At 33.2% G+C, this 24,227-nt stretch overlaps 1 protein-coding gene across 1 annotated transcript in view; it reads right to left on the bottom strand.

The window, feature by feature from the left end:
• Positions 1 to 472: 472 nt before the first annotated feature.
• CAPZA2 (capping actin protein of muscle Z-line subunit alpha 2) overlaps positions 473 to 24,227 on the bottom strand; it is a 59,539-nt gene continuing 35,784 nt past the window's right edge. Inside the window, exons 4-10 of the mRNA XM_043589320.1 lie at positions 19,331 to 19,394; positions 15,010 to 15,216; positions 12,888 to 12,967; positions 8,969 to 9,047; positions 6,836 to 6,907; positions 2,263 to 2,325; positions 473 to 1,408 (exon numbers count right to left, since the gene is read on the bottom strand). Of these exons, the coding sequence (XP_043445255.1) occupies positions 1,268 to 1,408; positions 2,263 to 2,325; positions 6,836 to 6,907; positions 8,969 to 9,047; positions 12,888 to 12,967; positions 15,010 to 15,216; positions 19,331 to 19,394 (706 nt within the window). The 3' untranslated portion in view covers positions 473 to 1,267. The remainder of the gene's footprint in view (positions 1,409 to 2,262; positions 2,326 to 6,835; positions 6,908 to 8,968; positions 9,048 to 12,887; positions 12,968 to 15,009; positions 15,217 to 19,330; positions 19,395 to 24,227) is intronic.

The raw sequence follows: 24,227 nt of genomic DNA, 5'->3' as shown, positions 1-24,227 counted from the left end.
TAATGAAATATTTTATTGTACATAATAAAAGTGGTGTTTTAAAAAAAAACACTTCCAGGCCCAGACATCTGCAGGAGTATGTGAGGAAGGGATTCCACTGGAGTATAATAAGCAATACTCGATTGAATGAAACCATAAATCCACCCCACTCTCTATAGTAAATACTAACATTCACCACAGGTTTGAAATCCTGTAGCATCAGTACATGTATATTTTAAAATATTACAAACATGCTTATGATGCATAGGAAGACGGAAAAATTTAGACTGTAATGCACACCATATGTACTCCCAGCTTTTCTAATTTACAACCAGTTAAGAATCACAATATCCAAAGAAAGTATTTTAAAATAGTATGTGACTCACTGATAAGTGATATTCTACTCAAATAAATAGGAAAATTTTCATTTTAATGTCACACTGAATTTCAGTACTTTTCAATCCAAGAAAAGAAATAAACTGAGACATGGTCATGAGTTCAGGATTATATATATTACAATTTGCCTTGTTATAATACATTTGTGGCTTTATGATAAAAATAACTCAGGGACATATGGAATTCAAGCTAATTTGCGTAACTGTCACAAGAAAAGAAGCATTAAATGCATTTCTGAAATAAGTATTTTCATTTAATTTCAGAATCTCAAAACAGCATTAGACCTTGGCCTCATTTAAAAAAAGTTTAGTTAAACACTAAGCTAGCTAAATAACCTTCTTGAAAGGTTCAAACACAATTGATATAGAAAATGCTTTCCCTCTAATCTCAATCTTACATAGATGGAAGAGGTGAGGGGGAAAAGGTAGACAATTTCTTTAGCAGCATATATGGCTAAATCCATCAACCACCTTAAACTAGAATGTCCATTATTGACCCCATTAAAAAGAACTGGGCAAATATCAAAAGTTACCCACTTCATAAACCAAAAGACAATAATTTTAGGGTTACGATAAGTAAAATATTTTTGAAAACTTCAAAAACTTTTAACATTAAACTAGAGGAATCATCTCTTAATTGTAAGAAAGATAGGTATAACAGAAAGTAAAAGACATTTAAACTTAACTGATTTTCAATCCTCTGTGAACAAAAGAAATGAAAAAAATAATGGTTGATTAGCTAAGCTTTGTGCTCTAACCAAACTAATTAATTACAGTGATTTTAAATGGCAACAGCCCACCTGACTGGGTAGCCTGACAGTTCTGAATACTTTTGCAATGATTTTTTTTAAAACGCAAAGACACTAAAATGATCCGGTCATGCAGTGTTCATCTTATGCATTCTGCATCTCTTTGCCAATCTTGTAGCTAAGGATCTTGTTCCAATCGATCTTAGTGCGTGTAACTGGCAACTGTCGACGTAAGGCTTTGAAAGTAGTGTCCGACATTGTCTGATAATTCTCACTGATGGCGGTCTATGAAAAATAGTAGTTAAAGTTTAAAAAATCATCGGAACAGAACAATTTATAAAACACAAGAGATGTTTTAGGAAAAATCTTTATTTAAGCAGCCTCTTTCACTGTTTTTAAAAAGTAGAAAAAAAAAGTAAAATAAAAACCCCAATGTGGTTTTAAATGCTATTTAAAAGCAGCTAAGAAAAAGCTTATTATTATTATTTTTTTAAGTAAGCTCTATACCCAACGTGGGGCTTGAACTCACAACTCTTGAGATCAAGAGTTGCTCTTGTGCTCTACTGATTTAGCCAGCCCGGTGCCCCTAAAAGAAGTCTCTGATCATTATGAATAATTAAATTTAATGAAATGAACTTGCAAATTAGATTTGATATTTGTGTGTCCTCATTGTGAATCTATTTTACTATTTCACTCAGAACAATTTTACAAATTACTGTTTGCAAGGACCAGAAATGTGGCCAATCCACAAACTAAATGCCTAAGTTCAAGAGTGAAGGTTAGAAGCTGATAAATAATGTAAAAAGTAGAGTATAAAATGAAATAAGATCTAAGCAAATTATACATAATCCAATTGCTTTGGGAAATACTGCATAAATTAAAAATTTCAATCAGAAATAAAATAAACATTTAAAATCTTGGCATATTGTGACCAATACTCAGAAATTACAGTTGGCTACAACAGTTTTGGCTACATTTTTGTAAGTTTGCCACTGAAATAAAAGAAACAAAAAACCCAAAACACTGTATTTTATTATAGTGAAACAATGAAAAAAAGTCAGGCTTATGACTGAAATTAAAATTTCAGTGCCATAATTTATCAGCAAATATAAATCATGTAATAGTTTTGAAAATCATACCTGGTATTCATTTTCTGCAGCTTCTACAATCTTTATAAACTCTTTTGCTGTCTGCACCTCATTCTGAATAAAAAACAAAACCAAAAGTAAATAGTAATTTAAAACTACACTATTTAAGTTTTCCAATTTTTTTGACTATAGTTGACACACAATGTTAGAGTAGTTTCAGCTGTACAACATAGTGATTCAACAAGTTTATACATTATGCTGTGCTCACAAGTGTAGTTACCATCTGTCATCGTACAACACTATTATAGCATTATCGATTGTATTTCTTATTCTGTGCCTTTTATTCCCATGACTTTATTCCATAACTAGAAGCCCGTATTTCCCACTCCTCTTCACCATTTTGCCCATCCCTCACCTCAACTCCCTCCGGCAATCATCAGTTTGTTCTCTGTATTTATATCTGCTTTTTGGTTATACATATTTTTTTTTTTTTTTTAGATTCCACATGAGTGAAATCCTATGGTATTTGACTCTCTCAGTTTGACTTATCTCACTTAGTATAATACCCTGCAGGTCCACCCATGTTGTTGCAACTAGCACAATCTCATCCTTTTTAATGGATATGTAATATTCCATTATCTGTGTGTATAACTGTATATACATAATTGTGTGTGTACACATACCCACATCTCCCACATCTTCCTTATCCATTCATCTATTGATGGGTACTTAGGTTGCTTCCAAATTTTGTAAGTAAGGTTGCAATAAAAATAAGGGGTGCTTGCACAATTAGTGTTTTCATTTTCTTTGGGAAAATATCCATTAGTGGAATTATTAAATCATATGGTATTTCTATTTTTAATTTTTTGAGGAACCTCCATACTGTTCTCCACAGTGGCTATACTAGTTTGCATTCCCACCAACAGTGCATGAAGGTTCCTTTTCCTTCATATGCTTGCCAATACTTATTGTTTCTTATCTTTTTGATTTTAGCCATTCTGATAGGCGTAAGGTGATATCTCATTGTGGTTCTGATTTGCATTTCCTGATGATTAATGATGTTGAGCATCTCTTTATCTGTCTGTCGGCCATTTGTATGTCTTCTCTGGAAAATGTCTATTCAGGTCCTCTGCCCATTTTTTCCCCCTCTGCCCATTTTTAATCAAACTGTTTTTTTGGGTGTTGAGTTGTGTAAGTTCTTTATATATTTTGGATATTAACTAACCCCTTATCAGATACATCACTTGCAAGTATCTTGTCATTCGGTAGGTTCCCTTTCTGTTTTGTTGATGGTTTCCTCCACTGTGCAAAAGCTTTTTACTTGATGTAGCCCCAGTAGTTAATTTTTGCTTTTATTTCCCATGTCTTAGGATACGTACTTTGAAAAATGATCCTAATAGCAAGATCAAAAAAAAAAAAAAAAAATCACTGCCTGTGTTCTCTTCTAGGATTTTTATGGTTTCAGGTTTCACATTTAGGTCTTTAATCCGTTTTGAGTTTATTTTTGTGTGCACCAGTATTATTTTTAAATAAGTGTGTCAATGTATGTATGGTTAATGGTTTACTATAATTTAATAAATAACACAGATGAAAATTATGACAAAGGGAAAATACTATACGATCAGTTATCCTAAGTCCAAGGAGAACTAGGCAAAAATATTTTAAAAGTCTACAGAATGAGCCTGGTTTCACTGCTTAAGGAAAGTGAAGTCTTAACACATATTGATGGCGCCTTGGTGGCTCAGTTGGTTAAGCATCTGACTTCAGCCCTGGTCATTAACTAGTGGTTTGTGTGTTTGAGCCCCAGGTTGGGCTCTGTGCTGACAGCTCAGAGCCTGGAGCCTGTTTCGGATTCTGTGTCTCCCTTTCTCTCTGCCCCTGTCCCACTCATGCTCTTTCTCTCTCTCTCAAAAATAAAAATAAACATTAAAAAAATATATTGATAAAAACTTCAGTTATAACACTTAACATGAATCTGACAATCTTACAGGTAAGTAGTCACAGATTTCTAATTAATGACTATCTAAATATTATTAAGTAGGTACTGAACAATATTTACCACCATAAAAATACATTTTAAAAATATTAGGAAAAGCCTAAAACTAAAGGTGAGGGGCACATGGGTGGCTCTGTCGGTTGGGTGTCTGACTTCAGCTCAGGTCATGATCTTGTGGTTCATGGGTTCAGATCCCGTATTGGGCTTCATGCTAGCAGCATAGGGCCTGCTTGGGATTCTCTCCCTCACCCTCTCTCCCTGCCCCTCCCCAACTCCCTCTCAAAATAAATAAACTTTTAAAAATAAAGTTTAATGTGAATTTACTGTAGTGTTTAAATATGTTCTGGAATATATGGGTTTCTTTACTTTTTCCTAACAGTAAAAAAGTTAATAGAAATCTAGACTTTTTCATATATCAGTAGTAATGTAAAATTCTCTAATATCTTATTTTATGTATCATACATATTTGCATATATCTATTTATATTTCCATAACATGTGCATTTTTTGTCCAAAAATAGTGGAAGGAAGGAAGGGAGGAAGAAAGAAAGAAAGAAAATAAATCCTGTGTAAGGTAAAGTGAAAAATGCATTTCTAAATAGCATCACAAAAGGCGTGTAAGTCAAGTTTAATTACTATGGCTGTCTCTCACAACTCCAGTCTATAATTTTGTAGACAGCTGTCTAGTAGGAAGAATCTTTGCTCAGTGTCAAACTCCCTAAAGAAGAGAGTACCAAGTACCCTGTTATGCAAATAATGTTACATGTATGCATATGATATAGAACAATACCAAATACAGTGTCTCATGGAAAACCAGACATTAGTTTATTTTACTGGCAAATTTTACAAGTAGAGTACCATTTAGCAAAAAGGCAGAAATCATCTAAGTGTTAATGAAACATTTTTTTAAATACCAGCTCTCTTCCCTTCTCAGGTAGCATCTGGCCTTACACATTGACACATTTCTTAATGTTAAATCAAACACTTTCTTATATTAAAAATTAACTCTTTATATTTTAGGTTAGCTAATTTTGTGTATTAGTAGTTGATGTTTATAATATATTGGTACTTTTAGGTGTACCTAAAGTATTTATGGGAAAATGTAAAATTTGACTATTAATGTTATATTATTAATATCAGTGGGACAAAAAAATTCCACAAATAAATAGCTGCATATGTAATGGAAAGAGAAAACTCTGTGGGGAAATAAAAGCAAGTTCAAAGTTTCTTGAATTTGAAAGCTGAACTTCAGAAAAACTTCATTAAATCATAATCCAGATAGAGGAGAAAAAAATAGTTTAAAAGTTAAGTACACAATCAAAGACCTAAATTTAAGAGGTAAAACTACAATTTTCTCAGAAAAAAATACTGGGGTAAATCTTCATGACCTTGGGTTAGGCAAAGGTTTCTATTAATATACCAAAAATACAAGTAACAAGAACAAAAAAATAAATTAGACTACATCCAAACTAAAATCTTTTGTTCTGCAAATGATACGATCAAGACACATGGAACAGGAGAAAATATTGGCAAATCCTGTATCTGATACAGGACTCCTACCCAGAATATATAAGCAACAATCACAACTCAACAATAAAAACACAAATAACCAATTAAGAAATAGACAAAGGATCTAAACAGACATTTTCCCAAAGAAGACATTTAAATAACCAATAATACATGAAAACATGCTCAGTATCATTTTCCATCAGGAAAATGTAAATAAAAATCACAATAAGATTCATCATTCATTCATCGTCTGAATTCAAGATTCATTCATATCAACTAGGATTGTTATAATCAAAATGACAGCCATAACCTTTGGTGAAGATGTGGAGAAATTGGAGCCCTCATAGGCAACTGATAGAAATGTAAAATGGTGAAGCCACTTTGGAAAAAGTCTGGCAAAAGTTCTTCAAATGTTAAACATAGAACGACCGTACGACCCAGCAATTCCACTACCGCCAAAGAAAAATTAAAACAAATTAAAACAAAAAAGAGTACACAAGGTTCACAGCAGCAAAAAGTAAAAAACAACACAAATGTCCATCCAACTGATAAATGCAATGTGGTATATGGAATATTATTTGGGAATAAAAAAAGTGTTTAGTACTGATATATGTTCCAACATGGATACACATTAAAAACACTAGGTTAAATGAAAAAAGTCACAAAAGACCACATATTGTAGGATCCCATTTACGTGAAATGTCCAGAATAAGCAAGTCCATAGAGTTAAAAAATAAATTCACAGTTGCCTATGGGCTAAGAGGGGTTTGGAGAAAGGGCTGGTGGGGGGATGGGGAGTGACTGCTAAAGGGTACTGGGTTTTTGGAAGACAAAAAAGTTCTAAATTAGATTCTGGTGATTATTGCACAATCTTGCTTATATACTAAAAAAACATGGAATTTTATACTTTAAATGAGTAAATTGAATGGTATGTGAATTATATCTCAGTAAGGCTGCCAAAAAAGTCAGGTACAGATTTCTAGTTACTTACCATCTTTAATCTACCTAAAAACACTTCAATCAGAAGCAGAAATATTACTTAAAACATTAATTCCAAAACTGTTCTGGTTTTATAGAAGCATTAGGTTGTTGAAATTTTATTTTGGAATTAATTACTTACAGACACTGTTAGGGAATCTTGTATATCTTTATGACTCACTAACTGAACATTACCATCTTCATAATAATGAACCTATTAGAAAAAGAAATTATAGAGACCACATTACAGGAATCATCAAGATCTTCACAGCTTCAACAATCACATCAGTGCAAATGACTATCAATTTCCACTCTAAACCTAGACTTTTCTGCTGAGCTCCTGACCTTTCAAACCCCAGTGAAACTTTCTGCTCTCAGTCTAGTGAGGAAACAAATTTGCAGTTCATGCATTTACTCAGGCAAGCCCTCCACCAACCTGACTACTGGACGTTTTTACCTCATAATATACTCTACTGATATCTAAACTCAAGATATCCAAAATTGAGCTCACAATATTCCCTCCCAAATGTTGCTCCTCTTTTGTGCGTTTCCACCAACCATTTAATTCCTCGAATTCAGACACGAATTTATTCAATAAACATTGAGTGATTACTATATATGCCTGCTACTACAGAAAGTTCTAGGGACGCACAGCTTTTAAAAAAAGAGAGTCCCTGGCCTTATATTCCAACACAACACAGTAAGAGTTATGTACAAAGTCTTGAGACTATGAGATTTAAAGAAGGATTTCAGAAAAGAGGCAACAATACTTGCATTTAGCAATATGAGTATGACAACAATTAAACCAGGGAAGGTAAGGCAACTGAACTTAGAGAACAGCACTCTTTAGGAAGGCTTGGAGATACTTATAGCTGGCGTGTGTGTGAGATTGGAGAGAGAGAAGAGTGGCTAGAGAAATAAATACATAAAGACAAGTCAACTTTGGGCCTTATATGCCATGCAAATATGTCTGGACTATCTAGTAGGTTAGAGTGGTCTTAAGTAAGAAAGTAATATATCTAGATTTACATTTTTAAAAATTATCTTTGTGATGGTGGCAATGTGAAAAATAGATGAGGGGATGGCAAAGGGTCCAGTAACTCAACAAAATAACAATTATATGCTAGGCAACATGCTAACTGATGAAGATAGAACTGTGAGCTAGAAAATTCCAGTTCTCAACAAGCTTTGGCTCAACAGAGGCTTAGAGGCTTCATTTTAGAAATTATCCAGGTGAAAGCTACTGATGCCTAACTATCGGCCTCATTGGTCATCATTTATCAAGAATTTCAAGTCTGGCTCTGTTCTAACCATTTTGCCCGTATCAACTAATCTTCAGGCAATCATCTGAGCTTTCTATTGCTGTTTTCGTTTTTTGACTTATGAGGAAACAAGCAAAAATGGCTAAATTAAATGACTTCCGGGTGTCACACAACTAAGCGAACAGTGCTGGGATTCAAACCCAGGCAGTCTGCTTTCAAAATCCATGCTCTTAGCCTCTATTCTCTTGCCCTTAATGGACAGTTATACTGAGACATAAAAGCAATAGGATAAAGGTAAGAAATGTATAGTGGAGTCAAATGATAGAAGAGCAGTATCTGATACATCTTTATTCCTTTATGGCTTTTAGCACAACACCTTTCATGGTAGTTAACAAATGTACTGAATAAGTAAGTGAACCAAGACAGAAAAAGTCATTTCCTTTAACTTGTTTAGTAATATTTATATTCAAATACTTGGCCTTAGTTATTAAAGGTTTTTCTATATAAACATTTGAGTTTACATTAAGAGTCAAAAAATTCAATTATGGTGGATTTCTTATAAGAAACCAAATAGGAGCACAGAAGATACTTAAAGGATATATGTCATAGGTACATATATTAATATATACATATAATAAATAGGTATTTATAATCCAATACACATACATATACTAATATTAAACTTCACAATTCCACCTAATTCAGAAGACAGAACAGCACAACTCAAATTCAGAGGATGCTTGGATGAACAAACTGTATGATGAGAAGACCAAATGGTAGCATCTAATTTTAGCTGTGTTTTGAGAATCTGTAAGCTATCTTTGCAGATTTTTGATGACTGCAAGGTTATTTGAAAGATGAAATCAGCACTACTTGTTTTTCCCATTACCTCAAAACAAAGATCTGGAAAAGAAATGGTGATTGTGTACTAAGAAAATGTAAACTTATGAATTAGTTGTTTCTCTGTTCAGAATCATCTCAAGATCAGTAAGCAAATACTTTTTATTTCATACCTGAATTTTCAAGATGCCAACCACCTGAGTGGTTGAAGGAGTGATTGTAAACTTCCACTCTGACCTCCAACGACCATTCCTTAAAAATAAAAACAGCAGCTGTAAATAAGGTAGGGAAAATAATTTGAATAAATTTTAAGTTCCAGATTTAAATGTAGTGCTACAGCATGAGAGTAAGTGGGAAGGACACCGGATATTCATTTTTTAATCACTGAAATATTTAAAAGAATCAAAGGGTTAAGTTCAGTTATGAGCTATATTTAATCTTCATCCTATTGATAAAAAAGGGCCTATATAATGGATGGAACTAAAGAATTCTAAAGCTAAGGCTTAAAATACAGTTCAAAACTAAATAATATAAACTACTTTTGGAGAAAATCTTAAGCTACTTCTTCACAACCAACACACTTGCGCTTTAATTAAGAATAAACTGGGGGCGCCTGGGTGGCTCAGTCGGTTAAGCGTCCGACTTCAGCTCAGGTCACGATCTCGCGGTCAGTGAGTTTGAGCCCCGCGTCGGGCTCTGGGCTGATGGCTCGGAGCCTGGAGCCTGCTTCGGATTCTGTGTCTCCCTCTCTCTCTGCCCCTCCCCATTCATGCTCTGTCTCTCTCTGTCTCAAAAATAAATAAAAAGGTTAAAAAAAAAATTTAAAAAAAAGAATAAACTGAGTAAACAGGTGAAAGGGAATAGGAGATACAGGCTTCCAATTATGAAATTAATAAGTAAAGAGGATAAAAAGATAGGAAGAGGGAATATAGTCAAAAGTATTGTAATAAGGTATGGTGACAGATGGCAGTTTTACTTTTGGTGAGCACAGCATAACTATAAACTCGCTGAATCATTACATTGTATACCTTAAACTAATGTGACCTTGTGTGTCAAGTATACTTCAATTAGAAAAAAAAAAAGAATAAACTGAATAAATGTTCAGATTATCAGGGGCTTTCACAAATACAGTCAATGCAGTCTGACATTCAGTGAACCAAATAATTTTTAAAAAGAATGGACAGAAATACAACATTTCAAGGTTCTGATATTTAGATTATATAAGGAGTTGTACGAGTCAATTTTTTTTTTCTTTTCCCGTTTTAGGATTAAATTTCCACATAAAAGGTATAACCTCTTCTCACTTCTCAAAGGGACTTTTAGGGGGCATCTAGTGGCTCAGTCAGTTGAGCATCTGACTTTGGCTCAAGTCATGACCTCGCAGTTCATGAATTTGAGCCCCATGTCTGGCTCTCTGCTGTCAGTCTGTCAGCATGGAGCCTTGCTTTGGATGCTGTGTCTCCTTCTCTCTGCTCCTCCCCCACTTGCGCTCTCCCAAAAATAAATAAATATTTAAAAAAACACAACTTTTGGCATACAAATTAACAACATTAATGGTAGGAAATTGTGACATCACAAACAAGCAACGAGTATATTGTTAACTCATTTTTGTCTCCCAGATAATGAATTTTATCCTGTTTTTTTCTGCCTTTTCACAGCAACCCTTCCTTCTACCTCTATTTGCTTTTTGAATACTAAAGACATATTATGAAATGCAAACTGATACCTGTTAGGTTTTTCTGAACAGTACCATGTATTTCTAAAATAGCCATAGAGCTAATGGATTCACTATACTGGCTTTGCTATAAAATTACTTCTGGGATCCTTACAGTATTCTTGCAATCTACCCAATCATGAAAATCCATAGAATGAGAGTACTCTCATAGCTACAGTTAACACTTAACATCTGAAAAGTGCTATTATTAGAACAATGTTTCTGATCTACAAAACAAAAGAGAATTTTATACCATGTCTTGATGTTGAATGATATCCAAAATTATCTATAAGTAGCTCATTTGGAAAAAGAACCTAGGTCTATTTATTTTTTATTTCATGATTCCAAAAGAAGTTACAATATTCCCTTTATTTAGGTATTAGGACTGAGTAGTAGTGAGTTCGAAGCACATACATTTCAGATTTATTATGCCCACATGCATATATCAACACTGACTGCAAAAAGAAAAAAGTAATTCCAAATCAGGTAATGGTAACAATTTAAGAACTATTTCAAAAGATCCTTCCAAAGGCATTACTACCATATAGTAATGGTAAATGATGCTCAGTAGATGGTACCCTTTTATCAATGGAGTACATACTTGAGATGTCCTAGACTTTATATTCTTCCCTTCTCTTTTATTAACACTGTAATTAATAAATGTGTTTTTATTCAACAAACATTTATTAGGCCTCCAAAAAACTGCTAACCACTAGGGAAACAGTAGAAACCAAGAAGAGAATGTACTAGTGAAATCTAAGAAACGTCCATGATTAATACCTTTCAAGTTTTATTCCATCTGTATTTTCGGCAAACTCAAGTATATTTCTTTATAACAAACTAAGATTTTAGTGAGATTATTGTGGTATGTCATGTTTAACACTTTGGAATGTCATTTAAAATTTATCTTTTCTAAAAAGTGGAAGTAAGTTTTAACTTCAATGATACAATGTTCATAGTGGTAGTATGGGAGAAAAATTCACATTTTTGTGAAGCAAATTCGTGAGAATAGAAAAGTCAAGAAGAAACATCATCTTCATTTTACAGATGCTAACGCTCAAGTAAGTTCTATTTTTGAAAACTGATTAGTAAATTCACTATAACATCTCCAATACATTTTAAAGTAAAACTTAGTAATAAGAATTTTCCTTTAATAGTTCAACCTCAGTAAGATTGATTTTTGGATATATATCTTAGCACAAATACAATAAATTAATAATGATTTTGTGAAGATGTATTTCTTTAGGACATTGGTAGGTTACTGCTACAAGTTTTTATGCCTAAAATGGAGACACTACATTTATATTAAGTTCATAAAAGTAACTCTGTACACCAGAATCTTTAGGGAACTAAAGCTTGTCATAAAGGCATATGTTTACAGATGGAATTGATTTTCCTTCAGTGATAATGGATCTGCATTCCTCCAAATGTTCTTGGTTAACCTTGTAGCCTTGCATTTATTTCTAAGATGGTTAAACAGTGGAGCAATCTTGGGCCATGGACCAAATCAGTCCATAGGGGTTACTGATACCTCTTACTCTACCCTCAAGAGCACAACCAACTTAGGTAACAAGTCAAATATTATGACTATATTACTCTGATGATCTTAGCATGTATTAACAAAACAGGAGATTAAAGGTAAACACTTCACTCAATTCTGAGTTTATGAAGTCTTGCTGAGCCTCAGAATTTTATTAAAAGAGGTATCTCAGAAACAGTCTTGTCCAAAAAATAAAAAAGCCCAACAATATGTCAAAGGTCCAAGATTAATAGGGAAAGTCATTGCTTTAGGGAACTGGGCTTTTATAAGAATTAATCAACAATATAATTTGATCACAAAATTATAATCTAGTTAAAATGAAATTATGATTATAATCTGCCTCATTGTATAAAACATGTCCTCACTTCCTTACATTGGCCAACCAAGCACACTAAGCAATCTACATGAAAACATCTACTTCAGAGCCCCCAAAGTTCACCAGAAAAATCACTCTTCTTTCCTTTATGATCACCTCTGTCTTCCTCTCCCATAGAAGTCTCACTCAGGAACAATTCCTTCTCAGAATGAGCATATGGGCTTGCCAACTGGTCTGCTCACAGCCACAAATGTTCTCTGAGGATGCTGCTTGCAAGTCTCTAAAAACACTCAATGTAATCCCACGCTCTTTTCACAGAGTGTCAATGGATTTACTGCTACCTTTAAATAAGTATGCAGATTATGAAGCAAATACCTTTCTTATATGAAAAAGCTAAAGTTTCATGTTTAGATTGCACTTAGTCAATTATAAACAAATAAGGTATAGGTCCAACTAATAAAGCAAGGACTACAAAGGATATAAACAATGTCAAAATTCCCCAAACACAGAATTGTCACTTACCAAAAGTTTTTTGCTTGGAACTGATGGCTTTCTATGCATGCAATAATGGTTTGCTGTCCATCTATTTTTTTACCATATACCTTAATGGCAAAAAAATAAAATAAAATAAAATAAAAAGAAGAGTGAATTCAGGGCCACAGAATGTTCAACTTTAAACATCTATAAAAAAAATTGTGTATCACTTTGATAGGAACATATAAAAGAATACCAAGTAGGTCATTATTTCAATATAGTTGCTAGAAAAACAAGTACTCTAACACATACACCTATAATCACAAATTCTTAGTGAATCATGAAAGAGCTCAAAATTTATTTATTTACATTAAATGTTTATTTATTCTGAGAGAGAGTACAAGTGAGGGAGGGGCAGAGAGAGGGGGGACAGTGGATCTGAAGTGGGCTCTGCATCAACAGCAGTGAGCCCAATGTGGAGCCTGAACTCACAAATCATGACATTATGACCTGAGCTGAAGTTGGATGCTTAATCGACTGAGCCACCCAAATGTCCCAAGAGCTCAAAATTTATGAAATAGGGTTGCTGGGCGGCTCAGTCGGTTAAGCATCCAACTTCGGCTCAGGTCATGATCTCGCAGTCCATGAGTTCGAGCCCCGTGTCAGGCCCTGTGCTGACAGCTCAGAGCCTGGAGCCCGCTTCAGATTCTGTGTCTCCCTCTCTCTGTCCCTACCCTGCTCATGCTCTGTCTCTCTCTGTCTCAAAAATAAATAAACATTAAAAAAAATTTTTTTTAAATTATGAAATAAAACTCATTATTACACTCTAAAATATTCACAAACATCCTAGACATAGCAAACTTTTCATTCCAAAAACAGGTATCACATGGACAGTTTATTTTAAATGTACAGATACCAATTTGGCTGTTTACACACAAATAAAAATTGGATCTACATTGTGATTATCATCTTTGTTTCCTTTACGATCTTAGGGGTTGCCATTTCTTTAGTCATTTTACAAAGTATGAGGACAGAGCTGAGAAAGTTAATTTACGTAGAGATGAGAAAGATCATTAATAGAATGCCTGTGATAATATGATGACGTCATTTCACCTCTTGCTTACTGCCTCAAAAGTAATGGATACTTTTGTGTCTTTCAATCCTCCTGGAACAAATAAGATTGTCATACTCAACCTAGCAATCTATTCTTGAGTTATTCCTCCAAAATAATTCTAATCAACAAGGTTATAATTCAAAGAATTTGTAAAGTATTTTTGGTTATGTTGCAATTTTTCCTCAAGTAATTACTGAGAGCTAGATACTTAATGGGACCATATGAATTTCTGTCCTACCCAGAAAACTTCTGAGAGTGAAATGGGATACTACTGGTAATATTAATAATTATGTTGGGAAAACAAGTATAAACAAGGATGTATGGTAACCTTAGGTTCCAGAGGTAGGCAGAGGCCAGGTCCACAGGGCTACAAAAGTTTGGACTCTGTTCAGAAGCCTGGATTCTATCCTAAGTGTAACTAACGGAAAAACCTTTGAATGATTTCAAGCATGGGATTTTCATGATCTGATCTGAATTTCAAAAGATCACTCAGGCTATGGAAAGGATCAAAGAAACACAAACTGTGGGGACATGAAAAGACTATTTGGATACAATCTTATGAGAAAAAGAAAAGAAAAAGCATTCCTAGACACTATCATAGTTTATCCTGAAAATATAAAAATAGGTTAAACCTATGAAAGAACAACATTAAAAAAAAAAAAACTTGATTATAAAACATGCAGGGACATGACTCCACTTCCAAATAATTTTATTTCTTCTAAGAGCTTATAACTTAATGAAAAAAAAGTCAGATGTAAAGTTAGTGAGATGAGTTGTGAACAAGAGATTAAAGAATCTTATCAAGCTCTAATCAATGCAGGACAATTCTTACATGGATTTAATTCAAGGTACAACCATTTTTCCATTTTAGGCAATCATAATATATTTACTATTTAGAGTTTCTTGAAAAAATATTCTTAGAAATATTTACTTCAAGGAAAAAAATGGCAAGTTATAAAATACCAGTTCTGTAAACTATTACAGATTTCAGGAGACCATAAAAACATTGTCATATTTACGTAAGACAGAAGAAAAAATATGCATACGATGACTTACAGTGCAGACCCCATTTGGATAATGTTCTTTTACATAAGCTCGCAGAGCAGTTTCTACTGAAGTTCTCCATGATTCAACTGCATTTTCTGCTTCATATGGTCTTGGATCAGTCGCTTCCTTTCTTAAGTGATCAAATTTGAAACAGATTCTGTTTTTGGGATCCAAAAACTTTCCATTTCCCAAGTCGCCATGTTCTGTTATCAATACCTTTAATGATGCAATGAATTTTGGAAAAAAAAAAGTATTTAAAACAGCATTTAAGTACTAATATACATTAATATACATTCACTTAAACTTTGTCCTTAACATGGTAAAATAATTCTACTCCAAGCAACGGATTTAACTATATGGCACAACTATAGTAATTCAAATGAGGCTATTCTCATTCAGCTTAGATTAGTGGATCTGACTTTCTCCCAGTATAACTTCTGGCTACCTGGTGAAAATAATGCATCTTTTAATAAACTACTGGAGTTTTGTGGGTTTTTTTGAGAACTATAAACAGTTTATTATTTCTGTACTCAGTTTCCAGTCCACAAAACTAGGAAAATGGTAATAACCTCCAATGAGAATGGTTACAAGAATAGCTTTAACGCTGACATAATACTCTTCAGTGTGCCCTATATTGTTCCTGGGCCCCAAATCTCATCTACTGTGAAGTGCCTGCTTATTTTTATAATCTATTCATTGACAGCTGTTTTCAACAGACTTCCAAATTTTTAAACATGTAACTTATTCATTTATGTATATTTAAATTGTACATGCATAAATCTGATATTCTGTGCTTTATTTTAAAAGTTTCCCTCTTTTTCTTCCCTCCCAACTCTCCCAATCTTTGATTCCTTACCTATGTCGGGACTTCCCCCTCCCTCTGATAACAAATCATGTAAACATAGGATGTATTCTTCTAAATTTTTTTCAGTCCTATAATCCTACATAAATACACATCTATTTATACATACACACATATACAGGGTTTTTTGGGGTCACTGTTTCACAAGAATGGAATGAAAATGTGCACATGCACACACATTTTTCTGCATCTGGCTTTTTTCAACATCAACATTATACTTAGAGAAATCCTTCAAAGTCAACTGGTAAACCTCTTATTCTTTTTAATGGCTGCATAAATGTCCCATAATGTAAATATAACATAATTTATTCTGCCATTCCTTTACTGATGGAACATCTCTTTATTTTCTGGCTGTTTTTCTTTTGGGGGGGGGGAGGAATAGGTACATTAAAACTTTTAAGTATTTTTGTACATAAATTTTAACATACTAATGTTTTTATTTCCATTAAAGGCTTCTACATCTCTTAAATAGATTTCCAGCAGTGGAGACAGTAGGTAAAGGGTCTATATGTTTTTAATTCTTCCAAAAAATGGTTGTGACAATCCACATTTTTATGAACAGTATATAAGATGTACTTCCTTTCACATTACCATCATCAATAGGCATACAATTCTTTATTCAGTCTAACAGGTATAAAATTTCTCATTACTTTAATTGTATTTCTCTGACTACTCATAGATCTAAATTTCTTTTCATGTGTGGGCCATTTGCTCTTCTGTGAACAAATATTCTTTAATATTTTTCATCTGAGTTGTTTTTTGTCTTATAAATTTATGAGTCCTTTGTTTAAGGTATCTGTTTCATTTTATGGTTAAAATAATTATTATGTAGCAAAATGTCCATCTTTTCTTCTATAGTTTCTGGGTTTCCAGACTTTAAGACAGTCTTTCCTGCCTTAATATTGTACAAGTAGACTCTTTTCTCTTAAAATTTTAATCATTTTACAAATTTTTAATCTACCTGAAATTTATTTCTGTACATTGTGAGACAGAGGTTCAACTTAACTTTCTTCTTGACAGAAACCAGTTGTGTCAATTTTTTACTTTTTGTCTGTCTAAATTATGATCTTGTCATATAAAAAAATTTTCATATATTCTGGGACTAAATTCTGGTTCTATATGCTGCTATATTGATCTGTTTATCTACTTTATACAATACCATTCTGATTTGACTTTACATTGGTTATAAAGCATCTTCTGCTATCTAGAAATTCTCTTATCTATTCTTATTGTTCTTACATTTTCCTTGTTTTTTTCCCAAGCATGTATTTTTTTCGCATAAATCATGAACATTTTGACCAATTAAAAAAACTATTAGGATTCTAATCAAATTACATTAAATTCACATTTTAATTTTTAAGTAATTTAACTTTCTATTTCAAAATGGAATGTGGTGTTGCCTTCCCATTGTTCATCACAACCTGTTTTGTGTTTTGTTTTGTTTTTTAAATTTTTTCTTTAATGTTTTTATTTTTGAGACAGAGAGAGACAGAGTATGTATGAGCAGGGGAGGAGCAGAGAGAGAGAGGGAGACACAGAATCCAAAGCAGGCTCCAGGCTCTGAGCTGTCAGCACAGAGCCTGACGCGGGGCTCAAACCCACGGATCGTGAGATCATGACCTGAGCCAAAGTCGGACGCTCAACCGACTGAGCCACCCAGGCACCCCCTCACCTGTTTTGTGTTTTAAGAAGATAACCACAATTGTCTTCACAATCTTTTGCCTTTCATATTAAAATTATTCCTAGGTTAATGCACAGTTTTACCATTTAAAACGGAATTCCTCCCCCTCCAACCATTTCTAGTGTAAAGTACTCATTTGGCACAATAGAGAACAGCTAATGAGTTTTGTATACTTACCTTAAATTCAGCCATCCCACAAAATTTTTTTAAGTCTAGCAGTTTCTTTTGATTGGGAGGTTAGTTTTATAAATCATGCCACCTAAGAGTTTTCTTTTCCTTCCTAAAGCTTTAAAAGATCTCATTCTCCTGTCTTATTTGTCATACCTCCATTTATGTTAGATAATAGTGATAAGCAAACCTGGCAAATTGTCTATTTTAACTAAAATTATTTTATTGTTTGTAGTCTATGATATTTACTGTGATTTTTGTTAAAAAGTCTACTCTATTTAAGAGGTTTTATTCTATCCCCAGGTAACTTAGGGTTTTTGTAATGAGAACTAGCAAATTCCTTTTCACTGTCTAGTGATACATCATAAAATTTTTTTCTTTGATTTGTTTAATAGAGAAGACCAATATATTGTCTGACATGGAACCACTCATGCATTTTTGTAATAAATTCTATTTAGTCTTCATATTTCATTTTTTAATATATTTCTGAAGTCTATTTGTTAATATCTATTTAAAGTTTTTAAATCTACGATCACATGTGAGATTAGTGTAGTTTGCTTTTTTTGTTTTACCTTTACTAGGTTTAAGTATTAATAGTACGCTAAGTTCATAAATGAGTTTGGGAGCTATTTTGAAAAGGTGGATTCCCTGGACCCAGCAAATATTCTTCTAGGGATTTATCTTAAGAAAATAATAGTCAATGTGCCCAGAGGTACAAAGATGAACAATAACTTTGTTTACCATTAAAGAAAAAGAAAGGAAAAAAAAAAAACAACACCAAAACCAAAACCCAACATTTCCCAAGGGAAAAGCAAATTTAGGAGATTCATAAAATGAAACACTACACAGGTTCATATATGTGTACACACATGCCTGTCTATACACATATGCTTGTTTTCTGTGCAGTTACAAGTCATCTTCTGTCTACACTTTCCCTGTAAATACAAGACTACATACTACATAATGAATAATGCCAAAAGCAAGCTTTGACATAACGAGCCACTTAGAATTGTTACAACTCTCATGTTCTACCTACCAGTTCCTTCTGTATATTGTTTTACATAAATTGTGCTTCACAAAAGCACAATATGAATTAATACAATCATTGTTCGATTATTTGTAACTCTAAACCAAAAAAACCCCAAAAAACAAAAAACAAAACTAGTGACCTTTGGTAGCTTTTCTTAGCAATTCTAGCTTTCACTTTGGAAAGAAAAGATTTAATAATTACTAAATGCTAAGTTACTCACATGAAGAACTGTAGAATTCCAGAGCAACCAAAATATGATATAAATCTTACTAATATATATTCTAGATTTTGGATTAATATAGGATTGATTTTTTTTCCTATAAAAAACAAGAAAGTAGATTTAAAGCAATTATTTTCTAAAATCTCAAAAGAATTACATTTGAACACTTCTAAAAGGGACTTTCTGCTAATAGTATTATCGGTCTCAACAAAAGAAACCAAATTTTCAATTACTTTGCCCATAAGTGGCTATGATTAAAATGAACACTTTTTAATCTTTACACATACCATTTCACAATTCTTATGGAATACATTAACCATTATAAATGAAACAAAGAATAGTCAGATCCTGTGTTCATATGAAACATACCTGATCTTCATAACCTTCAATTTTTACTGGAGTAAACTGGTCCAAATTATACTGTGCAAATGCACTAAAAAAGAAAAAGGCCAATTATTCAAAGTTACAAACTTACCACTCTTAAAATATCATGAACAATTCACTTGTCAATAAATCTCCTGCACTACATATGGCAAGTTAAATAAAATTATAATTCTCCATTATTGATCTTATGTTAACTAAAATTATTATACAGATATGGCTACTTTTAAAACTGATGAATAATACCCAACCTTCAATGTTTAGCAAAAGAAAATTAAATCAGTAAATATAATTTGACTTTTCACTCAAAACCTTGAAAGTAAAGGTTAGCCATCTACATATCTAATTATTCAAGTATATATTTAGTACAAAATATACCAGGAAACAGAGCAGGTGCTAGGAGAGATGCAAAGAGTAATCAGACAGATCCTCTGATCAAAGGACTTACAGTTGAATAAGAGATAATAGATAAACATAACCATAACATAAAGTAGAAAGTACTATAAGACAATGGCCAATAAAGAAGCATCAAGGAGAATTATTTATTTAAATTTAAATTTAAGCTTTATTTTATTTATGAGAGAGAGAAAGAGAAGGTGCAAGTGAGCGAGGGTCAGAGAGAATCCCACGCAGGCTCCACACTGAGAATGGGGCTGGAGCTCACGTGTTTGCAGGGCTCCAACTAACGAACTGTGAAATCATGACCTGAGCTGAGATCAGCCTCTTAACCAACTGAGCCATTCAGGTACTCCAAGGAGAATACATATTTTTAAAAACTATATTCCATGAAGGCAAGAATAAGAAGAGAAGTAGGGGTGATTTCATTAGAAATCTGACAATGAGAAATGGCCTTGAAATAATGGGTAGAGTATTCCATTTAGAGAGACCAGGATAAACAAAACACATGAGAAGATAGGTTAGGTTCACACCATAGGAAGCACCAAGCTCAAGGCCTGACACATAGCATTGTGTTCAATTATATTTACTAAATTAAACTGAAAGGCCCTGGTTGATAGAATAATTACTTCATTTGGGAGGCAAAGCAGAATCACAGAAATTTTTTGAGAAGGAAGAACCTAACTACCTCTAGAGAAGATTAATCTGGTAGCAGTGTGGATGACAACTGGACAGTGGAGCAACTAGAGCCAAAAAAAAAAAAGGCAGTTAGGTTGTTACTAGGCAAATGTCCATGTTAGAACTGCTGAAGAGTATGAACTAGGAAATGGTGATAAGTTGGATTTGAGAATAAAACCTCTCTATTCTATGAGTAATACTAAATTACATATTTATGTAATATATTTATAGGAAAGCTTTTCATAGTACAAAAAACTATCTAGAAAATAAGTAAGGATCATATATATAACCTGGGAATTTTTTCTCCACTTAACAGAAAAGATATTGAGTATTTTAAAATTTGGAAATACAGCTCTAAACCTATTCTACCTGGAAGATTTTCTAGATGGCAAGACATCCACTGAACTTTGAGGTATTAGCTACTGAGTCTCCTCTAGAAAGGAATGTTTGGTTGAGCAAAGCACTACTGATAAATTAGCAGACTAGCAAATGCAAAATCTAGCAAAGTAGAATTAAATTACTAGCTGTCAAATTCCTGACACTGAATGTTCAAAAAAGATGGGGGGGGGGGGCGGTATACACATAGAAATGCATGATGTGGGAGCGGGGAGGAAGGGTAGTACTCACTTCTGATCTTAATTCATTAAAACTATAATTTTCCTAAGAATAGCTTCAACATAGCCAGGCAGTTACTACCCTTTAAGTGAATTGATCTCAAAAGTATGTTTGAGATGAAAAAAATAAAAAAAGTTTCTAGATCACTTAGATATTAGGATTCACTTTCTAGTGAAAGACATATTTAAATAATATATGTAGATAGTAATTTGATTCTAGGCCCTTTACTGCCCATAATACCAAACCCCATCCATACATCACTTGGGAGTGAGGAATAAAGAGGAAATCTGAAAAGGCGACTATGAGTTTAAAATAGGTAAATTTTTTTCTTAAATGCTCAAAGCAAATTAAATAGGTGACAGTTACATGGTATTGTGGGAAAGGTACTCACTAACCTAGGACTCAGAATACATAATACCTAGGTTTTGTCCAAACCCTGTTATTAGCTAGCATGGGGCCCACTTACCTTATCTATAAAAAGAAGGGTTTGGACTAGATGACTTCTAGAGTCCCTTCCAATTCAGAAAACTTACTCCATCCACGCAGTCATCATATACTCACCCACCCCTCCACCCAGGCAAATATCTACACGTTAAATCCTCTATTAGATACAATGAAAACGTGATTTCTCTGCTCTTATAGAGTTCTGTAGCCCAATCATCCATTTCTAAATACTTGTTCCTGTATTTGGATTTTTACACCCGTTAATGTTAGTCCTGCACCAGTCACACATTATACTTTTTACCAGGTGTCTCTTTCAGTTTAGCCACTTTATTTCCCTATTTACTATTCAAACCCTGTATATCATTTAAATTCAGCTCAAAGCCACTTCTAAATAGAAATTAAAAGTTCCTTCCTTTGGGCTCCAAAAGCTTTCGATACACCCTGTTATGATAATATTTTATTTCATTTGGCCTGATACTAAACATTTCTGACTCCCCATTAGAAAATCCCTAAGAGGCTTATTTATCTCATTATCACAGTAAAGTCTGGCATTCATAGGTCAGTTGAATAAAAGGCTCTTTCTGGACATTTAAAAGTTAGACTTGAGAGTACCAACTCTCTGGTACTCTCCATCCTATGAAACATACTGAATTTGTGCCCACAGTAAAAATATCCCATTAAAACCACTCAAGAATAATAGCCATGTTTTTCCCCTTACAAAAAGATAGGAAGAGGGGGAAAAAAGATTAAAAGAGTTAAAGCAGCAGGGAAAAGGTAAAAGAAAAAAGAAGTACATATATGTACGAAAGAGAAGTACCTGAACAAAAGAAATTCAATATCAAAGATCACAAGTCACAAGAAATGCGACTACAGCTACGCACTTACTCTGGTGAAACCGCCACCAGCACACACTCTAAATGTTTTTACCATGCCTTGCAAGCTTTGGATACGTAGTTCTGGACAGCCTCAATGATCGGTGATAAAGTTTCCTCAGAAATTTGGAGGTATCGTAAAAGTAATTCAGAACCAAGTTTAGTGAATAATGAGAATAATACTATTTTGGCTTGAAAATTATTTCCTATAGAGGACACTGACCAATGATTTAAGGCATATTTCTCATTTCACAAATACAGATGTCTACCAAATGAACTCAAATGAATAGTTTTGAGAAATTTAGTATGAAGAATACTACTGAAGTTAACAACAAAAAAACCACAATATTTTCTCTAAGTGTTCATCTACTAGTAATCACTTAATAGTATAACTACATACAAGACAATTTGAACTTTCTCCTTAAGGTTTTGATGCCTTTTCTTGGTATCATATCATAAACATCTTATTTTATCATTAGTTACTGATTTCTTCAGACTCGTTTCCTTAGAATATCAGAATATCAGGTATTTCCATGTATACACATCATGCATGAAATGTGGACTACAACTGTCCCCAAAATGTGTTTCATAATAAAAGAGATATGCAGCTCACATTCTAATTTCTTTTTAGAACAAGTATAATTTATTTAATTTAAATGTAAAAACATCATCAGATAAGTACTTCTTTAGACAAATACAATTTCAATACTGTTCATCATTGAGTCAAATGTGACTATTTCATACCACTTATATAATTATGAATATTTCTTTGACCTTCATTAAACTTTATTCTGCTGGGGAAAAACTCTTGTTCTTTCAACAAATCAAGTTTGTTTTCTTAACTAAAAACAAAACAAAATCCACTAATTCTTGTACCTACATGAAATAACCCACATATTTATTTACACAGAGAACTCAGAGGAATAGTTTACTTTGAAAGTATTGCTGTTAGAAGTTATAAATGCTGTACATTTTCTTTACTTCCGTAAGATTTTTGTCAACATGGCACATGCGACTATAAAGAAAATTCATTTTATTTAAATATACAAATAATTTAAATAGGGTTTAAAAAATTTAGGAATGAGCAGCCATTCACTCAGAAGCTAATAACTAAAGTCAAAGATACAGAGTAAATCGATTTCTATAAAGCACTTTAAATATAATAATTAAGAGGAGTGGAAACAATCCAAATGTCCACTGACAGATGAATAGATAAACAAAATGTGGTTTATAAACTCACCATTAAAAAGAAAAATTCTGACATGTGCTACAACATGGAAGAACCCTGAAGACATTATGCTTAGTACACTAAACCTGCTACAAAACAACAAATAATGTATGATTCCACTTATATGGGGTACCTAGTGAGGTCAAATTCATAGAGACAGAAAACAGAATGGTGGTTGTCAGGGGACTGAGGGAAGGGGAGAATGAGAAATTATTGTTTAATGGGTATGGACTTTTAGTTTGGGAAAATTTAAAAAGTTCTGGAGATGGACAGTGGTGACAATTACACAATGTGAATGCAATCAGTGCCAAAGGCCCACATTCCTAAAAATCATTAAAATGGCAAACTTTATATTATGTACATCTTCTCAGAATAAAAAGTAATAAATACGGTGAAATAGGTAAAGAGGATTAAGAACACACTTATTGTATGGCACAAAAACAGACACTCAGATCAATGGAACAGAATAGAGAACCCAGAAATGGACGAATGGCCAACTAATCTTTAACAAAGCAGGAAAGAATATCCAATAGAATAAAGACAGCCTCTTCAGCAAGTGGTGCTGGGAAACCTGGACAGTGACATGCAGAAAAATGAACCTGGACCACTTTCTTACACCATACACAAAAATGAACTCAAAATGGATGAAACA

Source organism: Prionailurus bengalensis, chromosome A2 (genome assembly GCF_016509475.1).
Source record: "Prionailurus bengalensis isolate Pbe53 chromosome A2, Fcat_Pben_1.1_paternal_pri, whole genome shotgun sequence".
Lineage (NCBI taxonomy): Eukaryota > Metazoa > Chordata > Mammalia > Carnivora > Felidae > Prionailurus > Prionailurus bengalensis.
Note: the sequence above shows the minus strand (reverse complement) of the source record. Positions and strands in the feature narration are given on the sequence as shown.